This window comes from Heterodontus francisci, unplaced genomic scaffold (assembly GCF_036365525.1).
Source record: "Heterodontus francisci isolate sHetFra1 unplaced genomic scaffold, sHetFra1.hap1 HAP1_SCAFFOLD_606, whole genome shotgun sequence".
Lineage (NCBI taxonomy): Eukaryota > Metazoa > Chordata > Chondrichthyes > Heterodontiformes > Heterodontidae > Heterodontus > Heterodontus francisci.
In genome coordinates this window covers 503,122-514,532 of record NW_027140713.1, presented here as the reverse complement: position 1 = coordinate 514,532, position 11,411 = coordinate 503,122, and the positions used below count along the sequence as shown (strand labels likewise).

The 11,411-nt window shown below is 43.2% G+C and overlaps 1 protein-coding gene across 1 annotated transcript; it reads right to left on the bottom strand.

Moving 5' to 3' along the window:
* Window positions 1-998: 998 nt before the first annotated feature.
* LOC137360541 (NACHT, LRR and PYD domains-containing protein 3-like) lies at window positions 999-6,925 on the bottom strand. Its single transcript, XM_068025944.1, has 5 exons — window positions 5,168-6,925; window positions 4,391-4,512; window positions 2,700-2,786; window positions 1,690-1,857; window positions 999-1,086 (listed from the first exon to the last, which is right to left on the bottom strand). Exons 1-5 carry the CDS (start codon window positions 6,923-6,925, stop codon window positions 999-1,001), a joined length of 2,223 nt encoding a protein of 740 aa, XP_067882045.1.
* Window positions 6,926-11,411: the final 4,486 nt, after the last annotated feature.

Here is an 11,411-nt window from a genome sequence, read left to right as displayed (position 1 = left end):
TCACAGGTCGGCGCAACATCGAGGGCCGAAGGGCCTGTACTGCACTGTAATGTTCTATTTTCTATGTTCTAATTCTAAAATTATTTGTTTCTGATCTCCCTTAAAGTATTTTTTTGCATACTCCTTTACAAGTTCTTACTTCTTTGCTTTGTCACCTTTTGTTGCTCCTTGTATCTCTCCCATTCTCCAGCATCAGCGTTGTTTTTGCGTTTTTGTATGCTTTTCTTTGTGTTTTATGTTGCCACTTGCATCTTTTATCGTCCTTTTTTAGGCAAAGAGAGCTCTTGCCCCTTCGGGGTATAAACTGGTTGCGCGTCATATTAAATTCCTTTTTAAAGGCGGTCGCCTGCTCTTCTGTCATTTTACCCATTAATAGACTTGCCCAGTTTACAGTCTCCATCTCATTACATTGAAGACAGCCTTACCTGAATCTAGAAAGTTTGTAGGTATTTTAAGTTTCTCCCTTCCAAACATTAGCTAACCAGGGTTTCTATTCTATTTTGAACTTGAGTCACCTGATAACCAGTGAATGTTGTTGTCTAACCAGTCCTTTCAGTGTCCTCTTACTGACTCTCTTGAAAGTAACTCGTCCAACATTTCTTCAGTTTCACTGTGAATTCCTCACAAAATATATTTCAGAATCACTTCAATAAGACTAGTGATAATTAAAGACTCGATCTAAATGCAGATCTTTACTGTTTGTCCTCTTTCTACGTCTCTCTAACTTACAGCATCCTTATCTTCCCTGATACATGCATAACGATGACTAGTTTGGAGCCTGCAGGAGCAAATCTGTTCTGTAACACTCCAGTGTTATTGTCAGGTTTGAGTACGGTACAATTATTCATTTCCACTTTATTGCAGGTATTCAGCACGTGGTGTTCTGCATTCTGTTTAATCTCACATGTTTCTCATTATATTGAACATGAACGTTAGAAAAAATAGAATTTCGGCTTTGTTAACACATTAAAATAACAACCATTTCCTGGATCCTGTAATCACACAAACACTCGCAATCCGGGTCGAGATTCTCTCAGCGATCTGAGCTGTTTCTGTCCATCTGGACCGAACGGATTCCTCCAGATTCTGAACACATAAATAGACAATTAATACATTCGGCCAAAATAACAGAAGTATTGATAACATTTCAATCAAATGTGTGAAAAGCACTTTCCATAGGCAATTGTATATATACCTGCAAAGGAATCTAGAGCAGCAGAGAAAATGTAACTAATTTTATAGCTCTGTCAAAGTGCTGACACATGGATGATGATCAAATAATCTAAGGGTTGGAAGTTCGTGGGGACGGTTAAACACTGCCCGAAATTCAATTCGACAGTGGGCAATTTTAACTGGGTAATGGGCCTGATTGGCTACAATGCTGATTTTACATCCAACCCAATTTTACCGTCCACTGCATTTAACCAAGAGCAATATTAGATGGGGTTTATAACCAGCGTTTCACCCTGATCCATTGGAATTCTGTCCCGGTATATTGTGTTCAAATTGCTCACTATGAATCAATGGATCTGAATATAGTGAGAGGGATACAATATCTAGCAAATGTTACATATACATCCTTATTCCTGTAACCCCACCCCCAGAAGAATATGTAACCGAGATGATTTTATAACAGAAAGCATTATTCACAATACGATTGATATTGTTGATAATTTAACCAGCACTCACTGAATCAGTTCCATGTTCTTACAGCTCAATATGAGGTTTCGCAGATTGGGAACACATTCATCTGTGAACTGATTTCCGTCCAGGTACAGCATTGTCAGACATTGATTCACACTGAATGCTGACCATAGATGCTCAATACAAGCAGCTGTTAGATTGTTATCCTGCAATCTAAAATAAATATGTAAAATCGGGATTTTATACAGCTCGAATAGGCAGTAAGATTTTACATTCGGAACAATGGAAGGAACATAGGGAGACAGGGACAGGAGGAGGCCATTCAGCCCTGCAGCTTGTGTGCTTTTTTATTCAGCTAGGTAATGGCTGAACAGTATGTTGACTCCATCGACACACCTTGTTTCCTTAAACCTTTCATATCCTTACCTACTTATGTTAAGTCAATCCCAGTTTTGACATTTTCATTTGAGCCACAGCCACAACAGCTTTTTGGGGGAGACTCTTCCAGATTTCCCCCATTTTTTGGATGAAGATTCTTTTTTCTAAAATCACACTTGAACAAACGGTTAACTTCTATTTTTAAAAGTATGTTGCCTTGTTCTTTACTCCACCCACCAAAATAATTAGCTTCTTTCTATTTGCCCTACTATATCCTTTCATTGTTTTAAACACCTCGATTAGATCACAACTTGACCTTCCATACTCAAACGAACAGAAGTCTGGTCTGCACAATCTGCAATCATAATTTTACCCTTTTGGCCCTTGTATCATTCTGATGAAAAAGTGTGCTGCAACCCCTCCATTGCTAAGATATCCTTCCTGTGATTTGCTGCCCAAAACTGAACACAGTACTCCATGTGGAGTCTAAGCAGATTACTGTACAGCTGTAACAATTACCACAATATAGATAATGAACAGGACTGCAACATAAGAACAGAACAGAGAATTATTATAACCTAGACTGCCAGGCATCTATTAGTCAATGGTAAAATTGGGTGGGTGTAAAGTGGGTTCCCGACTCGCCCGACTTGTTGTCAATCAGGAGTGTCACTTACTCCAATCTCTGCGTTTTGCAGTCCGGATGTTTCAGTGTTGCAGACAAAAGTTTGACTCCTGAGTCTCCGATATTATTATGATTCAGTCTGACAACCAAGAAAAACAAAGGTCACTAATAAGGAAAGGTAAAGTCTTTCTTTCATATAAAAAAAAATCTCCTGCACGTTAAAGGAAACCTTCTCAAATATTTCTTGGTAGAGTACAGAAAGACGGGGAGATATGAATTGTTCAAAACTATTAAGTAGTTTAATAGATTCATAAGGACAATTTATTTCCACCGGAGTAAGGGTCACTAAGCAAAAGACAGCAAATTTAAACAATGGACAACAAAAAAAGAGATGAGGAGGTTTTATTTTATCATTTTACGCAGCAAATTGTTATGAATTGGGTTCCACTTAGGCTGGAAGCAAATTCAATAACAACCTTCAGAAAGGGCAGAGGATAAATACATGAAGGGCAAATATTTGCATTGGTTTGGGAAAAGAGCGAGGGATTTGGGACGAATTGGATAGGTTTTTAAAAGTGCCAGTACAGACCATTAAACTTGGAAACCAGTTAAGCACCTGACCAGGAAACTGATGGTGTTATGACAAATCTTTTTACATCCGGCCCAATTTTATTCTACTGAAGTCAAAGGTGAGTAAAATCAGGCGAGGAGTAAAAACCAGTTGTATTCTGTTATTGTTAAATTCCAACCCACCCTCCGGCTGAAATAATCCCCATATAAAGAAATGTAGAAAATGAATCATGAAAAACAATTTCTGTCGTCATGAAAAACTTAACATTTCACAGGTTCTGCATTCGGTTGCCATGTCTAATGGGTTAAACGTTCCTCTTGGGCTGTAGTACAAGGTGGGCAATGGCAAATTTGCCGCTCATTTTCCACTCCTCCCCCCCACCGACCCCACCCCCCCCCACGCCCCCGAGCGCTATCACCCATCTAGTGCTATCCGCAAAAAGACAAATTTATCAACCCGTGTCTCTCTTGGAAATCGGTGTTGAAAACCTACTGTCTATGATGAACCTTCGTACTATCCCACCTTGGCTCTTCCCTTGAGCAACAACTGTGATGCATAAGTGGCAACCTCACTGAGTCAAGACGTGGTTGGCCTATACGTCAAGTATAGACCCTTCACATGGTAACTGGTAGGGTCAAAACACCAGCTAGTTAATCTTCAGTTGTCTGGCACCAGTTGTGGGGGTGAAATTGGTCTCGGCAGTCGAGCTACACAGGTGAAACGCCATCGAATATTTATTTTCACCCTCTACGAGCTAAAACTTACAACCCTTGTAGATTTTTCGAAGGGAACTCATTTCTTTCATGATTGTTTCTTGGGATGTGGGTGTCACTGGCCAGGCCAGCATTTATTGCCCATCCCTATCATTGCACTTGAGAAGGTGGTGGTGTGATGTGTTCTTGAACCGCTGCAGTCCATGTGGGGTAGGTGCACCTGCAGTGCTGCTGGTACACCCGCAGTGCTGTTAGGGAGGGAGCTCATGTCCTATTGGAGTTGTAGTTAGAGCTTTAACTGTGCTAGTGGGATTGATATCCATGAGGAAGTAGACTGCGGTTGGGAATTACTGCAATGTGTGACAAATGTAAGCAACGTTTCAAAAAATGGGGTCAAATTACAAAATGTTAAAAAAAATTTGCATTGTAATTCTGGTATTTCGTCAGTTATCTGTTAATTCGATGTTTAAAAGGTGTGAATTTGTTCTGATGCCGCCTGCCTCAGTTGAAATTACTGAGCAGCATTGGCTCGGGATTGAGATTTGGACCTTCCTGCTCTGAGTCTGGAGCTGAGCCCAGCGCTGTGTGAGAGGGGTTAACTCAGCTCAGACTGGTGATTGAATGGAGCTCCTTCTAGCTCTATTCATGTGTGCTCAGTCCAGCGCTGTGTGAGAGGGGTTAACTCAGCTCAGACTGGTGATTGAATGGAGCTCCTTCTAGCTCTATTCATGTGTGCTCAGTCCAGCGCTGTGTGAGAGGGGTTAACTCAGCTCAGACTGGTGATTGAATGGAGCTCCTTCTAGCTCTATTCATGTGTGCTCAGTCCAGCGCTGTGTGAGAGGGGTTAACTCAGCTCAGACTGGTGATTGAATGGAGCTCCTTCTAGCTCTATTCATGTGTGCTGAGCCCAGCAGCTGCTGGGTTCACCCACTTTTACGCAGGTCAGGGGTGTGCTTGTGTGTGTGTGTGTGTCCCAGGCGAGTACAACTAGCTCAGGACAGGCTGGGAATGTAGATTAGGCCCTTCACGCACTGAGCGTGGTGAGACCAACTAACTTAGTCTGGGCCCTTTCTGCTTCCGTGTCCTGGAAAGAAAAACAGGTAGAGAAGAAGGCAGGTACTGTAGTCAAAGGAACTGAATGTCAGGTAGAGCCTATAACATTTGAGCAATAGATAATCGCCTGTTTTACGTCCCACCCATGTCCAATTTCATCCCCATTAATAAATACCTCAGAACTTTGAATTTGTGGATGGCGGGAGCCAGTCGCTTGACCCCCTCTTCCTGAATGTAGCATTTCTCCAAATTCAGCTCATCCATGGTTTCGCAGAGTTGCACTACGTGGGATAGCACAGCACAATCCAATGGGTTCAATCTCAGTGCCTTCTGTGGAATGGAGTCCCCAAAGATCAGTCGCTCCACCGACCCAACGGTCATCTGGGCCAAAGCTCTGTTCTGAGACTCGCACAGGTAGTGGAATATGTTCAGCAGCTGCCTCTTGCCCGCACTCCTGTCCATGTTTTTGATCTCTGCCTGAACGTTGGCCTTCAACCAGTCTATCACCTGACAGGTGGTGCCGTGAGACAGAGGACCCAGGATCTCTCCCAGCTGTTGCGAAGAAGTGGGAGTTGAAAGACCCACCACGAAACGAATAAAGATCTCAAAGCGACCGTCATCCTTCTTAAAAGCCCAGTGAAGGAGCTCCAACATATTCTGGTGCCTCGGAGTCAAGTAGTGAGCGAGGGCCGCCAAGAATTCCTGAATGGTGAGGTGGAGGAACGTGTACACAGTGTTTTTTGCTGCGTCATCCCTCTCTAGGATCTCCATCATAAATCCTGAGATGAATTTGGAGGGCTCCAGCTGATTTTGGCTGAAGTGGTCCTCATTGAAAACAATGACCCTTTTTGAAACTCCTTGGTAGGCCAACTCCCCGATTCGGAGTAACTCCACCCGCTGGTCCTCTACATCTCGCTGGTGGTTTTTCAACAGGTTGTAAACGTAGTTGGAAAAGAGTTGGGTGATAGTTTTTGGGAGTGGTCTCTTCCCTTCTGGCTGAGTGAAGAGCGGGCCCAAGGTGGAGCAGATGATCCAGCAGTAGGAAGGGTTGAAGCACATGGTGTACAGGATCTCGTTCTCCTCCACGTATTTGAAGACGTTGCTGGCAAGCTCATCATTCCCGAAAAATCTTCTGAAATAGTCTTTCCTTTCGTCAGCCAGAAAGCCCAGGATCTCTGCCCAGAGGTTGATATTGGCCTGTTCCAATGAGTTGAGAGCGGTTGGCCGACTTGTGACCAGCACGGAGCAGCCTTTTAGCACCTGTTGCTGCACTAGACAGCGGACAATCTCAGCCACCTCACATCTGCTCTCGGGCCCGGTACAGCTGGTCTCAGATACTTTCCTGGTCGCACGATCTGTGAAATCAATCGTGTGTTGGAACTCGTCTAATCCATCGAACACCAGGAGTAGGTATTCTGGCCTCATCCATATATCCCCAAGTATCTTTTCTAAGTAAGGGTAGGAATCCAGCACTATTTCTTTCAGAGACGTGGTCCCCTTTATGGAGTTGAGGTTTCGGAATGTGAAATGAAAAACAAATTGGAACTGAGTATACATGGTCCCCAGGGCCCATTCGTGGACCATCTTCTGCACCATAGTGGTCTTCCCAATCCCTGCCACCCCGCTCACCACTGAGGTCCCAGACAGGCTGGTGTGGCCGAAACTGCTCCTGAATAACTGATCAATGCGGATCTTCTCAAGGTCGCTGTTGATGTACTTCTGCTGCCACTCCTCGTGGTCTTTCCCTCTGGCCAGGAGCTCGTGTTCCACCAGTCTCCGTTCACGGAGAGAGGAAATAACTATAAGTTCAGTGTACCGATCAGCAAGAGAGAATGTCTTTGTTTTGTCCTTTCCTCGGATGGTGGCATTACTCAGATTCTGGTTTTTGGACCGGAGATGTTCCTTGTGTTGCTTTTGGATGCCTTTCATTGGAATATTCATAATGCAATTAGTGTCATTGTTGCAATGTTGTTGGACACCGAAAAAAAAAGGGCAACATCTATAGAAATTCAGCTTGGGTGGTGAGGCAAACCGGGCGATTCAGACACCAATTTTACATTCTAGGTGTAGAAATTCATCTGGACTGATATTCAATACCATTAAGTGTAATATAAGGCAGGGCATATAACTGGTGTCCGATGCAATACCACCCATTTTGCGCCACTGTCAAGAAAACTTTCAGGCCAATCGCTCCTTTCTTGCCCATTCAAGAATAAATTTAACTCTGGGAAACTCTGCACTATCGAATTGGTTTCGACCTATATGTGACTCCAGTCTTTACCTGCTCTGGGACGATATGTGACTCCAGCCTTCCCCATTCTGGACATTTAGGTGAGGCCAGTCCATACCCAATTTGGGACTACATGTGACTCCAGTCCATAGCCAGCGTGGGGCTCTGTGTGACTGGAATCTTTAACAAGTCTGGGCGTATCTGTGACTTCATTCCTTACCCAGTGTGGAAGTAAATGTGAATCAAGTCGTTCAGCAATCAGGACATGTGTGCAACTTTAGTCCTCACTGACTGTGCAGCTATATGTGACTCCTGCCCTCACCCATCTGTAACCATATGTGATCTCAGTCCTTAGAGACTCTGAGTGTAAGTGTGATTCTATATTTATCCAACCTGGAACCACATGTGACTCCAGTCTACAGCCACCCCGAGGCTACATGTGACTCCAGTCCTTACCTAGTCTGGGAGAATGCATGTTTCGAATATTTACATAGTCTGGAACCATATGTCATTCCCGTCCTTACTCTGTCTGAGCCTGAATGTGAATTAAGTCCTTTCACAGTCTGGGCGCACATGTGACTGCAGTCCATAAAGACTCTGGGGTATATATGAGTCCTGCCCTTATCCAGTTTGGTCCTATATATGACTAAAGTCCTCGGCCATTCTGGTCCTATATGTGACTCTAGTCCTTACCCAGTCTGGGCAGATGTCATTCGAGTCACCTGGTTTAGACCTGTATGTGACTCCATACCCGCATCAACCTAACAGACTCCTAAATGCCCTCTGAATTGAGGCATTCAGTGTGATTGGGACAGTCGGGATGCAGAATTCTAGTCTTGACACAAAAAAAAACAAAGACGTAAACAATAGCAACATTATCTTTTGGTGGCCAGAGGAAAACTTGACGTCTTTCTAACTTACAGTTCTGTACTACAGCAGGCTGCATTAGGACATCGGGACCTGGAAGTATTCAGTTCCAGCTGAATGCTAGCGTACTTTGGCAGGGACACAAATAGGCAGGTATCACATATGCACCCAGACTGTGAAAGGACTCAATTCACATTCAGGCTCAGACAGAATAAGGACGGAAATGACATAACGTCATTATAATTCAACGAAACCAAATATCGGGCATGCAGTATATAAGTTATGGCAAGTGGAATACCTGCCCGTTTTACATCCCCAAGTCCATTTAGACTCCCCTCGTGTATTAACTTTGATAGCACTTTCGAGCAATAGTTGGAGGTCATCATATGAATGGTATGGTATATCTATATAATTGTCAGAGGCACGATGGGGTAGAATGTGAAAATCAGGCCATTCACTTACCATGGATATCACCTGATAGTTTCGTTTCCAGCTGACTGCTGCGTGCGTTATAAAGCAGATGAGGACCTAGTAAAGACGTTTTATTTCATTAGTATTGTATTTAACACTCTGACACACCGAACCGTACCAACGTTTCGCTGTCAGGAGAAATATTGGGTGGTGCAATACCTTTCCTCTGGATTTCTTTCAAAATGCCTTTCAGCTTTGGCCTTGCTCCCTGCATTTCCACCAACGTGTCCCACAATGCGCGTTCTGGCCGGCCATTCTCTTCAGTCACTGTATCCAGAAGGTACCGAGTTGCTTCCTTTCTGCGTTGGTGGTTTACTAGTTTACTGATGAACTGGAATAAGAAAAAGAAAGAATGGCATAAAGAAAAAAAAGAAGCAAACAAATTAACAAAGAAATAGGGAGAATAGAGAAGGAAGGAAAAATAAGGCGTCGCGCATTTAAGACGGATGAGTTTTTCTTCTGAGGGTGGTGTATCTTTGGAATTCTCTTCCTCAAAAGGCGGTGGAAGCAGAGTCTTTGAATATTTTTAAGGAAGAGGTGGACAGATTCTTGATAAGCAAGGGAGTGAAAGGTTATCGGGGGTAGGCGAGAATGTGGAGTCACGGTTACAATCAGATCAGTCATGATCTTATTGAATGGCGGAGCAGGCTTGAGGAGCCAAGTGACCTACTCCTGCTCCTAATTCGTATGTTGGTATGTAAAAAAAATAAGGATGAAAAGAAATAAAGAAGGACAGAAAGAATGAACAGAAGGAAAGATGAGTGAAATAATTAAACAAGGAAGAAAGGAAGGGAACAAAGAAATGAATGGAAAAAAAGGAAATTCCATCATTTATACAATGTATTTCGCACTCTCAGGACATCACCAAATGACTTTTGAGCCAATGAAGCACATTTGAGGTATAGTCAGTGCTATAATGATGGAGTTTCTGCAGACACCGTCCCACAGAGAAGGTTGTGACAGTGACCAGATAATACCCTTTTAGTGATGTTGGTTCAGGGATAAATATTTGCCCAGGGTGCTGAGGAGAGCTCACCAGCTCAACTTCAGAAGTAGTGTCATTTTTATTGTTCTAGCACGACATGGAATTTCAGACCAATAACTGATCTAATAAACAGCATTTTACACACTGCTGTGCTCCCTCACTCCAGACACGAGGGCGTAAAGGTCTGGATTATGGTGTTTCAGCATCCAGAGGAGGACTCGAACCCAAGACGTTTTGACTCTGAGGTGAAAGTATGATGCACGAAGCTACGTCTGACACATCAGCGTGTTAGACTGAATCTCCTGTGCAGTGGATTTCTGTGTTTAGAGTAGCATGGAATTAAAATTAGCATTCAAAGGAATAGAGAATGAAGTCCAAGCCTCAGCGAGGGTAATTTGAAACAACCACTGAAAAGTTACACGAACGCTTCGGAAAGTTATTGATGGCCAGGATTTTGCTGCAATAACAATGTTGAGGTTATCAATCAGCACTCACCATTATTCTGGGATACATTTGACAGCAACTTCCGATGTTCACGCATGCGCAGATAAACACAAAATCTAGTATCTCTCTGAGATACCTTGTGACGCCATAGGATGCACTGTTGCAATCCTTGCCAATAAACTCAGCATTGAAATGCCTGAAACGGGACAAACTTGTTGCGCTTCTCAACTAGTCCTCATTAAAGACAGCTGAAAAGGCTAGGGCTTGTGCATGCAGCATTCAGTGAGCTTTTAACGTGATAAGTGGTAGCTACTGATCAACAAACTCTCTGACCCTGAAAACATTTTTCGTAGTGTTGAGTCGGATTTCTGCATTAGTATTACAGATCTTTTTAAAGTTTTCTTTGCATTTTCGTGCACGTCTTTTATCCCCCTCCCTCCTCCCCATCTGCATTTATTAGTCTTTATTTTGTTTTTTTATGCATCATTGAAATCTAATTTATATTTCCTGCTTTACATGCCAACAAGAACAGCTTATGATAAGTTTTCAACAGAAACTGATGAAATACTAGTGTTCCAATCCCTCTGGAACGGTGCTGCACATTTCCCCGAGCCAGTTAGGCGCATGGGCAACGTCTATCAGCTGGTTATTAATGCTTGCTGGCCGTGTTGGAGAGGTTTGTCGAGTGAAGCAGGTAACAGCTTAAATGAGATAAATCGGGCGTGGCATACAATGGACAATCAATTGGCAGGCGTCTAACTTAACACTGTTGTGCGAAATGAAAATTGCCCCCGTCCAGGGGAGGTTGCAATGGTGACTCGATAAAGTCTCACTTCCCACTGCAACCACTTTCCCAAGAAGTAACTGATACTTTGCTCCAATTCAAACCGAGCATCCCATTCGATGGCCCTGAATAACATAACATATAGAAGCAAGGATAGGCTATATGACCCCTCGCGTCTGCTCTCATGGCTGATTTGATATTGGTCTCAACTCCACTTTCCTGCCTGTTCCCCATAATCCTCGACATAGTTCAAGAACCTGTTTATCTCAGCCTTATAAATATATTCAATGGCTGGCTCCACAGCTCCCTGGGGTAGAGAATTCCAATGTTTCACGACACTCTGAGAAATAAATACCTTCTTATCTCTGTAGCATTGTCGTGTTTTGAAATTGATATCGCATTGTGCTTTCTGTACGCTTGGGACTGTTGTAGAAAACACATGCTAGCAAAGGAAAAGTGAAAGTAAAACACAGAATAAAGACTCAATTATTCTCAGCTTGTTGCTTCTGTCTCAGTCTCTGTTTCACATATTTCTTATTAAACTCGGTTAAATCTCACTCCAGTCCCGACAACAAATAGTTGAGGCCCAAACACTGATCCCTGTGGAACCCTACTAGTTACAGTTTGCCAACCTGAAAATGAACAG

Bases quoted from the DNA above. Each gene is read 5' to 3' on its own strand.
- LOC137360541 (XM_068025944.1), bottom strand. From the start codon at position 6,925: ATGAATATTCCAATGAAAGGCATCCAAAAGCAACACAAGGAACATCTC. The intron at 4,513-5,167 runs GTTCTGAGGTAT...CCTCTCACACAG, and splicing joins CCGCCATCCACAAATTCAAA to CGCTGGGCTCAGCTCCAGAC. The intron at 1,087-1,689 runs GTGAGTGCTGGT...TTATGTGTTCAG, and splicing joins AAGAACATGGAACTGATTCA to AATCTGGAGGAATCCGTTCG.